This window comes from Bos grunniens, chromosome 7 (genome assembly GCF_055505025.1).
Source record: "Bos grunniens cultivar Pamir isolate PY7600 chromosome 7, Bosgru_T2T1.0, whole genome shotgun sequence".
Lineage (NCBI taxonomy): Eukaryota > Metazoa > Chordata > Mammalia > Artiodactyla > Bovidae > Bos > Bos grunniens.
In genome coordinates this window covers 20,272,359-20,290,141 of record NC_141171.1, presented here as the reverse complement: position 1 = coordinate 20,290,141, position 17,783 = coordinate 20,272,359, and the positions used below count along the sequence as shown (strand labels likewise).

At 49.4% G+C, this 17,783-nt stretch overlaps 1 protein-coding gene across 7 annotated transcripts in view; it reads left to right on the top strand.

Annotated features, from left to right (window-relative positions):
- Nucleotides 1–6,864: 6,864 nt before the first annotated feature.
- TJP3 (tight junction protein 3) overlaps nucleotides 6,865–17,783 on the top strand; it is a 30,478-nt gene continuing 19,559 nt past the window's right edge. For 4 of the 7 annotated variants that reach the window (XR_015166851.1, XM_086410159.1, XM_086410158.1 and 1 more), the window contains exon 1: nucleotides 17,524–17,715. Coding sequence is in view for 1 of the 7 variants with exons in the window: in XM_086410159.1 (XP_086266285.1) it covers nucleotides 17,698–17,715 (18 nt within the window). In the remaining 6 variants the exon portion in view is untranslated. Of the gene's footprint in view, nucleotides 7,068–8,427; nucleotides 8,497–17,523; nucleotides 17,716–17,783 lie in introns of those variants that run through there. The other 3 variants (XR_015166853.1, XM_086410160.1, XM_086410162.1) reach the window with 2 other exon arrangements.

Sequence of the window (17,783 nt, the reverse complement as noted above, 5' to 3'; positions counted from 1 at the left end):
ATTCTGACACACACTGCAACATGGATGAACCTTGAGGACACGATGCTCAGTGAGAGAAGCCAGAAAACAGGACAAATAGTGTCTGATTCCACTCACCTGAGTTCCCTGGAGGAGTCAGATCCATAGAGACAGGAAGTAGGTGGTGGGGGAGCGGTGAGGAGTCAGTGTTTCATCGACACAGAGCTTCCGTTTGGGAAGCTGAGAAAGTCCTGGAGGTGATGGTGGGGATGGTCGCACAACAGTGTGAAGGTCCTGAATGCAGCCAAGCTATGCCAGTGAATAGTTTGTGAATATATGCTTTGTGTATTTTGCCACCATTTTTCTAAAAGGCTCCAAGAGGAGTTCTTTGGTCCTGATTCATTTTGAATCTGCCTTGAGAAAAGATTTATATCCATGGTTCTCAAAGCAAGGTGCCCGGACCTGCCCCCATCAGCATCCACCAGGAGCTCGTTAGAAATGCAGGTTCTCCGGCCCGTCCCGCCCCACCTAGGGCTCCTGGATCAAAACCTCGGGGTGTGGGGACTCATAATCTTTCGCTGAGGCTCTAGGCGTTTCGGATGCCTGATAGAGTTTGAGAACCACTGACTCAGACAACTGGAAGTGCAGAGGAGGGGCCAGGGTCGGGATAGGGCAGCGGCTTTTGCTCCTCGGGCTTCATCCTCCCGTGTCCCTGCTCAAAATTCCCATTTTGCAGGATGGAAACTAAAGCTGCCGCGACTGGGATTGGTAGCCTGGTTTCGGGCGCCCCCTTGTGGCCATAGAGGCTATTACCTTCAGTACTGAGTCCTGCAGGTTGTTCAGTCGCTCAATGCTCAATGGCATCGGACTCTTTGCAACCCCATGGACTGCATGCAGACTGCCCATCACCAACTCCCAGAGTTTGCTCAGACTCATGTCTGTTGAATCGGTGATGCCATCCAACCATCTCATCCTGTCGTCCCCTTCTCCTGTCTTCAGTCTTTCCAATGAGTCTTTTCCAATGAGTCGGCTCTTCGCATCAGATGCCCAAAGTATTGGAGCTTCAGCTTCAGCATCATTTTCAGATCAGATCAGTCGCTCCGTCGTGTCCGACTCTTTGCGACCCCATGAATCGCAGCACGCCAGGCCTCCCTGTCCATCACCAACTCCCGGAGTTCACTCAGACTCACGTCCATCGAGTCAGTGATGCCATCCAGCCATCTCATCCTCTGTCGTCCCCTTCTCCTCCTGCCCCCACTCCCTCCCAGCATCAGAGTCTTCTTCAATGAGTCAACTCTTCGCATGAGGTGGCCAAAGTACTGGAGTTTCAGCTTTAGCATCATTCCTTCCAAAGAAATCCCAGGGCTGATCTCCTTCAGAATGGACCGGTTGGATCTCCTTGCAGTCCAAGGGACTCTCAAGAGTCTTCTCCAACACCACAGTTCAAAAGCATCAATTCTTCGGCACTCAGCCTTCTTCACAGTCCAACTCTCACGTCCATACATGACCACAGGAAAAACCATAGCCTTGACTAGACGAACCTTTGTTGGCAAAGTAATGTCTCTGCTGTTGAATATGCTATCTAGGTTGGTCACCACTTTCCTTCCAAGGAGTAAGCGTCTTTTAATTTCATGGCTGGAGTCACCATCTGTAGTGATTTTGGAGCCCAGAAAAATAAAGTCTGACACTGTTTCCACTGTTTCCCCATCTATTTCCCATGAAGTGGTGGGACCGGATGCCATGATCTTCGTTTTCTGAATGTTGAGCTTTACGCCAACTTTTTCACTCTCCACTTTCACTTTCATCAAGAGGCTTTTGAGTTCCTCTTCACTTTCTGCCATAAGGGTGGTGTCATCTGCATATCTGAGGTTATTGATATTTTTCCTGGCAATCTTGATTCCAGCTTGTACTTCCTCCAGCCCAGCGTTTCTCATGATGTACTCTGCATATAAGTTAAATAAGCAGGGTGACAATATACAGCCTTGACGTACTCCTTTTCCTATTTGGAACCAGTCTGTTGTTCCATGTCCAGTTCTAACTCTTGCTTCCTGACCTGCATACAGATTTCTCAAGAGGCAGATCAGGTGGTCTGGTATTCCCACCTCTTTCAGAATTTTCCACAGTTTATTGTGATCCACACAGTCAAAGGTTTTGGCATAGTCAATAAAGCAGAAATAGATGTTTTTCTGGAACTCTCTTGCTTTTTCCATGATCCAGCGGATGTTGGCAATTTGATCTCTGGTTCCTCTGCCTTTTCTAAAACCAGCTTGAACATCTGGAAGTTCACGGTTCACATATTGCTGAAGCCTGGCTTGGAGAATTTTGAACATTACTTTACTAGCGTGTGAGATGAGTGCAATTGTGCGGGAGTTTGAGCATTCTTAGAAAACTTTAAATGCCATTTAAAATTTTACATCGCCCTGTAGTTCTACTGGAAAACACTGGGATAGGTGCTCAGTGACTAAAGAACAACTGAAAGCACATATCAACTGTGGAGCCTTTTTTGATCACATTCTCTTGCTGCTGTACAATATCTCTATTATTTTCAAAGCATTTATTAGCAGCTGAAATGCCTTGTGTATTGTCTGCTTGTTTATCTGTTTCTCCTAGATGTCTCTCTCTCTCTCTTTTTTCCTTTGTGGCCACACACGTAGCTTGTGATTTTAGTTCCCAGACCAGGAATCAAACCATGGCCCTTGGCAGTGAGAGCACTGTGTCCTAACCACTGGACCACCAGGGAGTTCCCTTAGATTGCTCCTCTCTGAAGTAGGAATTTGCTCTTGCTTATTCGTGTGTCCCCGTGGCATAGAACAGTGCTTGGTACATAGCAGGTGTTCAATAAATATTTGTGAAGTGAATGAATGAATGAATGGAAGGAATATGGGGAAATTTGGGGAGGGAGTGAAAGACTCTTAAGTCCCTTTTACCTGCAGGTAAAACAGGAGATGGCAAGAGTGAATGTCGACATTCTAGGAATCAGCGAACTGAAATGGACTGGAATGGGCGAATTTAACTCAGATGACCATTATGTCTACTACTGTGGGCAGGAATCCCTCAGAAGAAATGGAGTGGCCATCATGGTCAATAAAAGAGTCCGAAATGCAGTACTTGGATGCAATCTCAAAAACGACAGAATGATCTCTGTTCGTTTCCAAGGCAAACCATTCAATATCACAGTAATCCAAGTCTATGCGCCAACCAGTAATGCTGAAGAAGCTGAAGTTGAATGGTTCTATGAAGACCTACAAAACCTTTTAGAACCACCACCCAAAAAAGATGTCCTTTTCATTATAGGGGACTGGAATGCAAAAGTAGGAAGTCAGGAAACACCTGGAGTAACAGGCAAATTTGGCCTTGGAATATGGAATGAAGCAGGGCAAAGACTAATAGAGTTTTGCCAAGAAAATGCACTGGTCATAGCAAACACCCTCTTCCAACAACACAAGAGAAGACTCTACACATGGACATCACCAGGTGGTCAACACCGAAATCAGACTGATTATATTCTTTGCAGCCAAAGATGGACAAGCTCTATACAGTCAGCAAAAACAAGACCAGGAGCTGACTGTGGCTCAGACCATGAACTCCTTATTGCCAAATTCAGACTTAAATTGAAGAAAGTAGGGAAAACCACTAGACCATTCAGGTATGACCTAAATTAAATCCCTTATGATTATACAGTGGAAGTGAGAAATAGATTTAAGGGCCTAGATCTGATAGATAGAGTGCCTGATGAACTATGGAATGAGGTTTGTGACATTGTACAGGAGACAGGGATCAAGACCATTCCCATGGAAAAGAAATGCAAGAAAGCAAAATGGCTGTCTGGGGAGGCCTTACAAATTGCTGTGAAAAGAAGAGAAGCAAAAAGCAAAGGAGAAAAGGAAAGATATAAACATCTGAATGCAGAGTTCCAAAGAACAGCAAGAAGAGATAAGAAAGCCTTCTTCAGCGATCAATGCAAAGAAACAGAGGAAAACAACAGAATGGGAAAGATTAGAGATCTCTTCAAGAAAATCAGAAATACCAAAGGAACATTTCATGCAAAGATGAGCTCAATAAAGGACAGAAATGGTATGGACCTAACAGAAGCAGAAGATATTAAGAAGAGATGGCAAGAATACACAGAAGAACTGTACAAAAAGGATCTTCACGACCAAGATAACCTCGATGGTGTGATCACTCACCTAGAGCCAGACATCCTGGAATGTGAAGTCAAGTGGGCCTTAGAAAGTATCACTACAAACAAAGCTAGTGGAGGTGATGGAATTCCAGTTGAGCTATTTCAAATCCTAAAAGATGATGATGTTAAAGTGCTGCACTCAATATGCCAGCAAATTTGGAAAACTCAGCAGTGGCCACAGGACTGGAAAAGGTCAGTTTTCATTCCAATCCCAAAGAAAGGCAACGCCAAAGAATGCTCAAACTCCCGCACAATTGCACTCATCTCACACGCTAGTAAAGTAATGTTCAAAATTCTCCAAGCCAGGCTTCAGCAATATGTGAACCGTGAACTTCCAGATGTTCAAGCTGGTTTTAGAAAAGGCAGAGGAACCAGAGATCAAATTGCCAACATCCGCTGGATCATGGAAAAAGCAAGAGAGTTCCAGAAAAACATCTATTTCTGCTTTATTGACTATGCCAAAGCCTTTGACTGTGTGGATCACAATAAACTGTGGAAAATTCTGAAAGAGGTGGGAATACCAGACCACCTGATCTGCCTCTTGAGAAATCTGTATGCAGGTCAGGAAGCAAGAGTTAGAACTGGACATGGAACAACAGACTGGTTCCAAATAGGAAAAGGAGTACGTCAAGGCTGTATATTGTCACCCTGCTTATTTAACTTATATGCAGAGTACATCATGAGAAACGCTGGGCTGGAGGAAGTACAAGCTGGAATCAAGATTGCCAGGAAAAATATCAATAACCTCAGATATGCAGATGACACCACCCTTATGGCAGAAAGTGAAGAGGAACTCAAAAGCCTCTTGATGAAAGTGAAAGTGGAGAGTGAAAAAGTTGGCGTAAAGCTCAACATTCAGAAAACGAAGATCATGGCATCCGGTCCCACCACTTCATGGGAAATAGATGGGGAAACAGTGGAAACAGTGTCAGACTTTATTTTTCTGGGCTCCAAAATCACTACAGATGGTGACTCCAGCCATGAAATTAAAAGACGCTTACTCCTTGGAAGGAAAGTGGTGACCAACCTAGATAGCATATTCAACAGCAGAGACATTACTTTGCCAACAAAGGTTCGTCTAGTCAAGGCTATGGTTTTTCCTGTGGTCATGTATGGACGTGAGAGTTGGACTGTGAAGAAGGCTGAGTGCCGAAGAATTGATGCTTTTGAACTGTGGTGTTGGAGAAGACTCTTGAGAGTCCCTTGGACTGCAAGGAGATCCAACCGGTCCATTCTGAAGGAGATCAGCCCTGGGATTTCTTTGGAAGGAATGATGCTAAAGCTGAAACTCCAGTACTTTGGCCACCTCATGCGAAGAGTTGACTCATTGAAGAAGACTCTGATGCTGGGAGGGAGTGGGGGCAGGAGGAGAAGGGGACGACAGAGGATGAGATGGCTGGATGGCATCACTGACTTGATGGACGTGAGTCTGAGTGAACTCCGGGAGTTGGTGATGGACAGGGAGGCCTGGCGTGCTGCGATTCATGGGGTCCCAAGGAGTCGGACATGACTGAGCGACTGAACTGAACTGAGCGACCACATTCTTAAGAAATTTTAAAAACCTGGGACTTCCCTGGTGGTCCAGTGGTTAAGACTCTACACTTCCAATGTAGGGGGTGTGGGTTTCATCCCATGGTCAGGGAACTAAGATCCAACATACCATGGGGCATGTCCAAAAATAAATAAAAATAAAACAAGCAGGTGACATTACTTTTAACAATATATTTCATTTAACCCAGTACATTCAAAACCATTGTCATCTCTACAAGGAATCGATGTGTAAAACTAATGAACTATTTTAGGTTCTTTTCTGCAGAGCAGCTCTTCCAAATCCTGTGTGTATCTCACCCAGCTCTCATTCATTCAGACCAGCCACCTGTGGATGGAGATTAGAAAGTGCTGCCCTACTGTGTGCCCAGCAAAGCTCTGAGCACTTTATGGACCAACATTCGTTCAGTTACTCAAGGAAACAGCCCTAGGAGCAGAGGCCAGTGTTGTTTCCATTTTTGAACATTTTGTGCTTGCTGGTTTTTATTGTAGGATAGCTGCTATCCAGTGTTTCATGTTGTTTCTTTTTTTTTGGGGGGGGGTGATTTTTTTGTTTTGGCCGCAAGGTGTGGCACCTGGGATTCTAGTTCCCTGACCAGAGATCCAACCCATCACCCCCTGTATTGGGAGCACAGTCTTAACCACCGGACTGCCAGGGAAGTCTCTGTTCCCATTTTTTGAGGAGAAGAAACTGAGGGGGCCCCGGTGACTTGCCCAAAGCTGCCCAGCTGGGAACTGATAGAAAATTCTCAGAGTAGGGATCCTGCCACTCATGTTGGGGTAGAGAAGCAGATTTTGTGCTCAGATCCTCAGGAAGAGAAGGAGCGGTCCCTCCACCAGATGCGAGACAGTGCCTGGAGAAAGGCAGGGGGAGCGATGGAGGGGTGGGGGATGCGGACGCGGGGGTGCAGGGGGTGCGGGCGGGGGGCACGGGGGGGTACAGGCGGGGGTGCACCATTCATTCACTCAGTTCTGAATTTATTCTACCAGTGTCTTCCACCTGCCACATGGGCCCATCTCTTGCTGATGCCAAGGGCTTGGCGGTAGCCAGCGCAAGTTGGGTGGGACTGGGCATCCCTGGCCTCTGGGCAGTCAGGGGTTAAGGCCAGCAGCTCCCACGTGAGCGCACCTTGCGACAGAACCACACACCCAACCAGGTCTCTCTCACTCTTGCCAGTCGGCTTGTGGTTGTCGCCCTGCTGGTTCCACCTGGCACGGGACCGGCCAGTCTGTGGCCACCACAGAGAGGAGAAGTTGGGCAAACAAGTGGGCAAGCCAGAGCCCAAGCCTCAGGTCCCCTCCCTGCCCCCGATGCCAGGCGGACATCCAGGCCCTGACTGCTGCTGCCTGCCCAGAGGCCACCCAGCCTCCTAGACAGGTGAGTCCCCCAGCCCGATCGGCCTACCACCCCAAAGGTACTGTCCAAATGGGGCTCCCCCCACAAGGTCCTGGGCCCCCTGCCACCTCCCCCCACCACCAGGCTCCTGGGAAGGCAGGAAACCGACACTCCTGTGTGGGCATTTGACATAGTTTCTAAGGGATTATCTGGCCGGCAGTTACTGCCCCTGGCAGCCTGCCCAGGACGCCACAGCCACAGACTTCAGAGGGTCATTGTGGGCCCAGGCTCTTTCAGGGAGGCTGAGGGGGTACCAGTTGGCCGCTGATTCCCCAAATTGAGGAGGGGAGGCTGGCAGGGAAGTGGCAGGTGAGACAAACTGGCACCTGGTTGGTATCTGGACCTCCTGGAACTTCTTAAGAGGCCCCCAAGTTTTCAGACAGTTGCATCTCGTCTCCCCCCACCCCTGCTGCTGGAGCCGGGGGCGACAAGGGTCCTGGGGGAGGAGGGCTTATCTCCTTATCTCGATTTCTTCTCTGGCTGAAATCTTCGTATGGAGAAATGAAGCAATGAGTGGGTGGATGATGGCCACAAGAGTCTGCAGAGCAGACTGTGGGCAAGAAGCCAGGATGGTTTCCAGGCAAAGGAAGATTAGACCCCCAAGAAGACAGAAGTCCCGTGGCAGGAGCTTTTCTGGGTCATTTTCTCCCAAAAAAGTGCAGGACAAAGAGTGCGTCCTAGCCAGCCAAGTGTCTGATTGCACCTCAAAGCTCTTTGTCCGAGATGAAGAGGGCCCTCTGGGGCTCAGAATGCATGAGCGTCCCAGTTGCAGGGTACGGGGTGGGGGCGGCTGGCATTTGGAGTCACTCCTGGGAAACAGAGATGCTAAGATTCAGGGTCTGAGGAGTTAGGAGGGAATATACCTCTGCTGGGGTTTGGAGAGAGAAAACCCCATGGCATCAGAGAGCTCTGACTTCAGTTTTCCACTCTGTGAAATGGGTATAGAGACACCATGTCACAGGGCTGCTGAAAATAGCATATGGTAGAGCACGTAATAAATTCCCAATCACGCAAGGGGCAGGGTAAACTGCCCCCCCAAAATCAGAATGCCAGACCAGCGGCAGCATCTCATTGCCTTCCTGTTTTGCAGAGGTCAAATCCAGGCTCAGAGAGGGGCAGCCACCTGCCCTGCGCTGCACAGGAAAGTACGGTTGTCAGCCTGATAGGAGTGAAAATGCGGAGAGCGGGGGAGGGGTGGGGGCTGCCTAAGCCCCCCTACCAGCCAACACCCCAGTTTCAGCATCTTGTTAGAGTCCTCCCTCCCTGGCTCAGGGCTTCCTTGTGGCCCCGGTTCTGAGGAAAGTCCACTGCGGGAGTCTGGGTTCCTGTTCTTCCTCCTCAGGTCTGGCCTGGTGCCAGGGAAGCTGTGTTTGCTCAAGGCGGAGCCTGACACCCTTTGGAATGGGCTGAGGTTAGCCGGGATCAGGACTGGGAGGAGGGGCTGCCCAGGGAATGAACCTGCATTTAAGGAGCACCCACTACTGTGTGCTGTGTCCCCGGCCTTGGGGATTCAGGGGGCAATCAAGAGAAACAAAGAGCCCTGCTCTTGTGGGGCTTGTGTTTCGGTGGAGGAAGACAGACAAGAAACAAGAGACAATGAGGAAGTAAACTATATCCTGGGTTAGAAGAGGGTCAGTATTACAGAAAAAAAAAAAAAATGAAAGAGGTACAGCTGCTGCTGCTGCTAAGTCACTTCAGTCGTGTCCGACTCTGTGCGACCCCATAGACGGCAGCCCACCAGGCTCCTCTATCCCTGGGATTCTCCAGGCAAGAACACTGGAGTGGGTTGCCATTTCCTTCTCCAATGCACTTCAGTCGTGTCCTACTCTGTGCAACCCCATGGACAGCAGCCCACCAGGCTCCTCTGTCCACAGAATTCTCTAGGCAAGAGTACTGGATTGGGTTGCAGGGATAGGAGTAAAATAGGCAGGGAGGTATTTCACAATCTTAAGTAGAAAGATCAGGGGAGAACTCGTTGCTTTTCAGTTGCTCCATTATGTCCGACTCTTTGTGACCCCATGGACCCCTGGCAGGATGCCAGGCTTCCTTGTCCTTCACTATCTCCTGGAGCTTGCTCAAACTTATGTCCATTGAGTCAGTGATGCCATCCAACCATCTTGTCTTCTGTTGCCCCATTCTCCTCCTGCCTTCAATCTTTCCCAGCATCAAGGTCTTTTCCAATGAGTCAGTTCCTCGAATCAGGTGGCCAGAGTATTGGAAGTTCAGCTTCAGCATCAATCCTTCCAATGAATATTCAGGGTTGATTTCCTTTAGGATTGACTGGTTGGATCTCTTTGCAGTCCAAGGGACTCAAGAGTCGTCTCCATCACAATTTGAAAGCATCAGTTCTTCAGTGCTCAGGCTTCTTTATGGTTCAACTCTCACATCCATACATGACTATTGGAAAAACCATAGCTTTGTCGGCTCAGGGTGACAAAGTAATATCTCTGCTTTTTAATACATTGTCTAGGTTTGTCATAGCTTTTCTTCCAAGGAACAGACGTCTTGTAATTTTGTGAACTCATTGAGAAGGGAACATTTGAGCAGAGACTTGAATGGAGTAGTTGGGGGAGGGGCATTCCAAGCGCAAAACACAGCCTGTGCAAAGGCCCTGGGGCAGGATTGTGCCTGGTAGAACAGCTGGGAGGCCTCTGTGGATGGACAGAGGGGAGAGAAAGAGACACGGGGGAAGGCCTGGAGGGGACGGGGCAGGTCCTGCAGGACATTGTGAGCCTCCGGAAGGACTTTGGCTTTTATGCTTTGAGAGGTGGGAGACCTGGAGAGCTGTGAGCAGAGGAGGGGTGGGGCCTGACTCTGGCGCTCACTGTTGCCATCTGGTGGCTGCTGCAGGGAGGACAGACTATGGAGGGTGAGGGTGGAACCAGGGACCTGGAGGAGTGGACTCTGCTGGTCCAGGTGGGCGAGGATGGGGTGAACCAGGTGGAGGCTCAGAAGGAGAAAGAAGTGGGAGGATTCTGGACACATTTTAGGGAGAACTAAGAGCATTTGCTGACATATGAAAGACAGGGTTCAGGGTGATTAGGAAGAAAAGTGGGAAGAATGTTCTGGGACTTGAAGATGTTAACAGGTAAGAGGGAGTAGGTGGAAATTTCTTGAGGGAGGAGCCTTGGATGCTAGAGTGAAGGCTTTCAGTGTAATGGAGTAAGGGATTTTTTTTTTTTTTCAAAAAAATATAAAAGCATGACTATAATATAAAACAAAGAAGGCCTTCCCTGGTGGTCCAGTGGCTAAGACTCCATGCTCCTGGTGCGGAGGGCCTGGGTTCGACCCCTGGTCAGTAAACTAGATCCCACATGCTGCAACTAAGACCTGGTGCAGCCAAATAAACAAAAATATATATTTAAAAATAAACAATGCTTTATGAGTTTACTTAACTCATTAATTAATATGTGAACTAATAAGATCTTACAGCTTGTTTAAAGGAGAGACTATTAAGAAAGAACACACACAGGCAATCAAGGCTGAAATGAAATAACAAATAGTTATAAAACTGGTCAATAACCACAGGACAATAATCAACAGTCTCCACAGGACAAAATTCATTTATATGTCTATGGACAAGAATCGTTTGCAATGTTACCAGTTTCCTGTAACTTTGCTGTTGTGAAGTCCTTAAGTCGTGTTTGATGCTTTTGCAACCCCATGGACTGTAGCCCTCCAGGCTCCGCTGTCCATGGGATTTCCCAGGGGAGATACTGGAGGGGGTTGTCATTTCCTCTTCCAGGGGATCTTCCCAACCCAGGGATTGAATCTAAGTCTCCTGCATTGGCAGGTGGACTCTTTACCATTAAGCCTCCAGGGAAGCCATTCCTATAGTTTACAGGGATGTAAAATAATTTGAAGACCATAAGAAGCACAGATAACTAAGAAGAGTGCCAAGAGCCTGGCATTGAGCAGATGCTCAATAAATATCCTTGACCAAAGGCTAGGGAACTGTGGAATGTTCTTGAGCTAAAGCCACAGCTTTTTAGCCACACGCTAATTGCTGACACTGTTCTGTTTATTTATTTCTTTTGGTCGAGACACACAACATGTGGGATATTTGTTCCCTGACCAGGGCTCAAACCCACATCCCCTACAGTGGAAGTTCAGAGCCTTAACCACTGGGCAGCCAGGGAAGTCCCTCAGACAATTACTGCATATCTGTTCTGAAAGTCTGTGAGCTCTACCTCTGCAGTGTCCTGAGTTCCTAGTATAGGGCCTGGTGTGCAGTGGGTGCTCCATAAAGGAATGAATAGCTCATGGGGAACCACCTAAGATTCTGAGCAGAGTAGAAAGACCAGTACTCTGCACTTCAGAAGGACGGATTCCAGCTGTGGCTGGCTCAGTCACAAAGCAGATAAGACCCCTAGCGAACTGGGGGTCACGAAGGACCTTTCATGGGACGTGGTGGGGGCAGCTGGCGGGGGCACAGGTGCAAAAGCCAGACAGGAGACAGGGATGCAGGTATCAGGGGTGTGGGTGCTTCCCTCAGCCATTGCACCAAAGGATGAAACCTCAAAGTTGACATTTCTGTGGGTGATCCCTGTCCAGCCCTGGGGGACACCATAATTCACTTCATTTTTTCCTACTAGGAGCTTATTTCCCTCCTTCTGACCCAAGTTGGGATGGAGCCACAGAGAGCCCAGGTGAACCTTTCTGTGCACCTGCTGTGTGCCAGCTGCTTTAGTTTGTGAACCTTCCCAATCACAGCGCTCACAGGCAGAAGCAGGTCCCACTATACAGATGAGAAAACTGAGGCTGGAGGCAGAGAGGCTGGGATTCGCAACAGGCACTGCTCTGCCCCCTGCGGTGGGCCTCCTCGCACCCGGGAGGCAGGCGATCGGGGAACACACTCTGTGAGCCCCGCTGCAGCTGCCCCCAGAAGGGTCTTCACCCCCCTCCTTCCAACATCAAAGTGCTCTCCCCAAGGTGCTCCAGCGCCCTCACGGTGCCAACTGCTGGGACATACCTCAGTGCTGTGAGCATCCACAAGCCGGCCGCACCCCAGAATCTGCCCTTCCTCCCATGCCCTCTGCCTGAACCCATAACCCCAGTCCAGGCACAAGGAAAGCACTGGACAAACCCCAAATGAGGAGTAGTGTGCAAAACCCTGCCTGGTCTCCAGACTGGAAAGGCCCATGGAGCAAGAGGGAGTGGAGCCCGAGGAGATGTGTGGACCGGACATGCTGTGCGATGCTAAACGGGGTCCTGGGGCAGTAAAAGCTGAACGCAGCCTGGAGTGTAGTTCGTGGTGATGAGACTGTGGTTTTTTAGTTTTGGCAGGTACATTGTGGTCATGTAAAATGATGTTGGGAGAAACTGGGTGAGAAGCATAGGGGGACTCTCTGAATTACATCAGCTTTTCTGTCAATTTAAAAATGGTCCAGGAAGTTCCCTGTTGGTCCAGTGGTTAGGCCTCCCCTCTTTCATTGTCCGAGGACCTGGGTTCAATCCCTGGTCGGGGAACTAAGATCCCACTAGAGGCACGGCCAAAATTAAATAAATAAAATAAAATAAATTAAAAGGTCCAAAATAAAATGTCTTGGTTTTTTTGGCATCGCGGCTTGTGGAATCTTATTTCCCTGACCAGGGATTGAACCTGGGCCCTTGGGCAGTGAAAGCGCAGAGTCCTAGTCACTTGACCACCAGGGAATTCTCCCAAAATAAAACTTGATTTAAAACGTTTTTGTTTTTTTTTGCAGGGCCTCTGGGTTTGGGCTCGCAGCTCCCCTAGGTTTGGCCCCGCCACTCAGTCTGTCGGCCTAGCAGTGGGCCACCAGAGGGCGCCAGTGGGCCCCTGAATCAGGCCCTGGCCCCTTCCTCTGCCATAGCCCTCCTCGGTCCCAACTTCCCTGGGGCCAGAAGCCCCTGTCTCTTCCCTGCCCTCCCCTCCTCCTTCTCTCTCCCTCACTCACTCTGTTCCAGTCACAAAGTCTTCCTCACTGTTCCTCCAACATTCTAGGCCCAGTCATGCCCCAGAGCCTTTGCACTGGCTGTCCACCAGCTCTCCCATGATGCCTCCCTTACCCCCTTCAGGTCTAGCTGTTACCTCCTCCCAGATCCCTCTCACTTAGGTCACTCCTATTAATCTCAGTAACACCTCCTCAGAGAAGCCCTCCAGGAGTCCCCAGACCAGGTGTGTCTCTGTGCAGGTGCTCTCAGAAATCTAGATTGGACATTTTATTTCTGCTACCTGAAGATTAGACCATGTCTATCTTCCCTGAGGGCCCTGGGCTTCCTTTTGTTGTTGTCATTCAGTGACATATCTGACTCTTTGCAACCCCCTGGACTGCAGCACGCCAGGCTTCCCTGTCCTTTACTATCTCCTAGAATTTGCTCAAACTCATGTCCACTGAGTCGATGATGCCATCCAACTGTCTCATATTCTCCTCCTCCTGCTCTCAATCTTTCCCAGCATCAGGGTCTTTTCCAATGAGTCGGCTCTTTGTATCAGATGGCCAAAGTATTGGAGCTTCAACATTAGTCCTCCCAATGAATATTCAGGGTTGATTTCCTTTAGGATTGATTGATTTGATTGCCATGCTGTCCAATAGACTCCCAAGAGTCTTTTCCAACACCACAGTTCGAAAGCATCAATTCTTCAGTGCTCAGCCTTCTTTAGGGCAGGGCTTGCGTAGGAACTGGGTGTACACAGTGGGCACTCAGTAATTGAATGAGCCAGCGCCCAGCCAGGTGGCTGAGCAGCTTCATTCTTGGGTTCTGGTCAGACCTGTTTGACCACAAATAACACCTCCGCCTCTTGCAGCCCAGCAAAGCAGCCTCCACCAGGGAGGCTTTAAGCCTCAGGCGTGAATGACCACCACTCCCTCCCTGCAGGTTCCCACCCTTCCTGATGGCCACCACTCAGGGAGACTTCAACCCTGTCCCCACCCTTTTTGAGCCTCAGTTTCCCCCTCTGGGGCTCAGAAGGGGCAGAGAAGGGTCATCCCCCAGGTTCCTAGTATCCTCCCCTCCCACAACATCACTTCAGGCCATGTGCACGCTGCCTCCTCCTGGTGGTAATCAGCACTGCAACTTCAGGCGGGAATTCCTTATCCCCTCACTTCCTCCTTCACCTGGTGCTTAACAAGGGCTTGAAATATTTTTTTGCATGAACGACTGAATAGGTGAGAACATGAATGCATGAATGACCCTCCCTCTGTGAGGCAGCACTGGAGGCACCTTTCTCCAAAGCCCCGAATTTGAGTACAGGTTATCTCATGGATACTGGGGAGCCGCTGAGTGTTCTTGAACAGGGAATGAAGTATGTGAGGTGGCTGAAGGAAGACCATGTATCTTGGGGTGGTTATCCCCCTTCTTAGAGGGCTTTAAAGTGGGGTTTCTGTACCTCAGCACTATTGACTTTTGGGACTGGATGGTTCTCTGGGGTGGGGCTGTCCTGGGCACTTGGCGGTGGTGAACAGCATCCCCGGCCTCTGTCCACTCTGTGCCAATAGGAGTGTGTGCATGCTCAGTTGTGTCCAACTCTTTGCGACCCCATGGACTGTAGCCTGTTGGGCTCCCTCTGTCCATGGGATTCTACAGGCAAGAATACTGGAATGGGTTGCCATTTCCCTCTCCAAGGGATCTTCCTGACCCAGGGATGGAACCTACATCTCCTGCATTGCCAGGTGGATTTTTTACCACTAAATCACCTGGGAAGCCCACTCAATGCCAACAGTGTCTACTAAACATGTCTTCAGATATTAAAGTGGGATTTCGAGGGGGAGTGAGGGGTAAATCACCCTACATATAGAGTGAGGGGTGTGGCATCAAACAGAGCCAAACCCAGCTCTTCTAGTTGGGCCCACTACTTGACACATCTGGTCTCAGTTTTCTCAGCTGCAAATGGGCACGTGGATACCTGTGTAACAGTGGTTGCAGCAAAGCTAACACTCCTTAAGCAGCCCGCTTGTCTGATTTTGCCAGACCTACATCCTAATCAGTAACTCCTCCCCAGTAATCGCAGCCACGAATTCCTTATACATGTGGGAGTAGAGAATTTATTTATGTTTTTTCCTGTAACTCATTAAAGCAAATATACATCTATTTTTTTAAAAAGTTTGACCTTCTTTTACCTAAAATCATTTCGTGTTTGGCCCAAGGTCACCCGCTGGTGGCCCAAGGTCACATCAGAAAAGGCTGAGGTTGGCTCAGATGGTAAAGAATCTGCCTGCAATGCAGGACACCTGGATTTGATCCCTGGGTTGAGATCTCCTGGAGAAGGGAATGGCTACCCACTCCATTGTTGCCTGGAGAATTCCATGGACAGAGTAGCCTGGTGGGCTACAGTCCATGTGGTTGCAAACAGTCGGACATGACTGAGCAACTAACACTGATTTACTTATGAGGGTCCAAATACGTCCTTAGAAGGGGGCTCTTAAAAAGGGTTATTGCCTTGGAAGACTTTGGGCACCCTTGAGGGGTAAATTTTGGCTAACTGGGATCTTTAGTGTTTTGGGGAGAGGTGAGATATCAACCTTGGGGGCCTCAAAGGATTTGACTGTATTCTTGCACATTTGGCAAATTCTTATCCAACCTTCTTGTTGGGCTGGATGAATCACAAGCTGAAACTGAGATTGCCAAGAGAAATAGCAACAACCTCCAATAGGCAGATGACTCCACCCTTATGGCAGAAAGTGAAGAGGAACTAAAGAGCCTCTTGATGAAAGTGAAAAAGAAGAATGAAAAAGCTGGCTTAAAACTCAACATTCAAAAAACTAAGATGATGGCATCTGGTCCCATCACTTCATGACAAATAGATGGAGAAACAATGGAAACAGTGAGACTTTATTTTCTTGGATTCCAAAATTACTGCAGACAGTAACTGCAGCCATGAAATTAAAAGACACTCGCTCCTTGGAAGAAAAGCTGTGATAAGCCTAGACAGTGTATCAAAAAGCAGAGATATCACTTTGCCAACAAAGGTCTGTATAGTCAAAGCTGATTTTTCCAGTAGACATGTATGGAAGTGAGAGTTGGACCATAAAGAAAAGCTGATCACAAACTGATGCTTTCAAACTGTGGTGCCAGAGAAGACTCTGGGGAGTCCCTTGGATTGCAGGGAGATCAAACCTGTCAGTGCTGACGGAAATCAACCCTGAATATTCAATGAAAGGACTGTTGCTGAAGCTGAAGCTCCAATACATTGGCCACATGATGAGAAGAACTGACTGATTGGAAAAGGTGCTGGGAAAGACTGAGGGCAAGAGAAGGGGATGACAGAGGACGAGATTGATGGACAGCATCATCGACTCAATGGACATGAGTTTGAGCAAACTCAGGGAGATGGTGAAGGACAGGGAAGCCTGGCATGCTGCACCCCATGGGGTGGCAAAAAGTCGGACACAACTTAGTGACTGACCAACAACAGCAATATTCAACCTTCTAAACCCCAGTGGCAATGCCCCCTCCTCCAGGAAGACTTCCCTGATCCCTAATTTTCCCCTCTGCCTCCCCTCTTCCCACAATCTGGAGCTTCTTTCTGCCCAGTCTTGATTGGGTGAGGCTGGGAAGGGGTGTCTATGCCCAGATTTGCCCCTTCAACCTTGACCTGGGTGGGACAAGGAAACAGTTGAGCCTCAGGCTCTATTTTTTTTTAAGCAAGAAGGAATGTGAGGGCAGAGCCAATGGTGGCTCCACCTACCCAGGTGACTTTCTCCCTTCCACACCCCCAGGTAGAGGGTTTCCGGCTCTGGTCCAATTATTCCTAGACAGGTCCCTTGAGGGTGAGTCAAGGGGTGGAGAAAGAAGCATGACCTTTACTCCAAGAATCTTAAAGAATTTCCTTGTCCCCGCTGAGCGCCCTTCCCAGCTGGGGACCCAACCCAGGGCTAGGTGTGAAGACAGGCTGAAAACACTGGATTCTGGCCAGGCCCAGAGGTGACCGCTGTGCACCTTCTGGATCCTCCACTGTAGGGGACATCAAAAGGGAAGTCTCATATCAGCCTACACCTTCAGAAAGTCCATACCCCTCACCCCACCCCAGGTTTCTCTGGGCCTCAGTTTCCTCTCTAAAATAAACTCCCAAAAATCAAAAAATCAAATAAAATCGGGTGAACTTGCTGAAGATGAGGTGACCGAGAAAGATCAGCCCTACTCTTGGGAGGTCTCTGAACCTTGGCTAGCTCCTAACCATAACACGTCTCTCTACAGAATCTCAACACGCATTGGTTTTCCTGGATGGAAAACCTTCCAAAGCGCAGGCTCCGTTCCAAACGCGGCTTTAATCCCTGCCTGGTCTTCCTTGCAGCCTCTCCGGGCAGGTCTCCAACCCGGCCGCCGGCTAGTGCGCAGCTGGGCGGAAAACACGGCCTGGAATTCCCACCACAGGGCCTGGATCCTGTATTAGGAGGGGTGGCAGGGTGTGAGCGAAGGCGGCCTTGGCGGCGTCCCGGAGGCGTGTCGGGACAGAGGCGGGGCCGGGAGGGGACTCAGAGGAGGAAGAGGTGCAGGTGCAGCCCTGGCGGCGGAGCGGGAGGGAGGAGGGCAAGTGCTGGACACCTGCTTCGCCGCGACCCTCCCCAGCCGCCAGGGTGGGGTCCAGTTTTGACTGTTTCTAGGCCCCCCGCCCTGGGCCAGAGGCGCTGGACAGCCCCCAGGGTGGACTATGGCGGTGAGATTCCAGGCGAGTAGCCCGCGGAGGGCTGGAGGGGGAAGGGGACCGAGGTGGGGTCGGGGCTGGGACCGGGACCC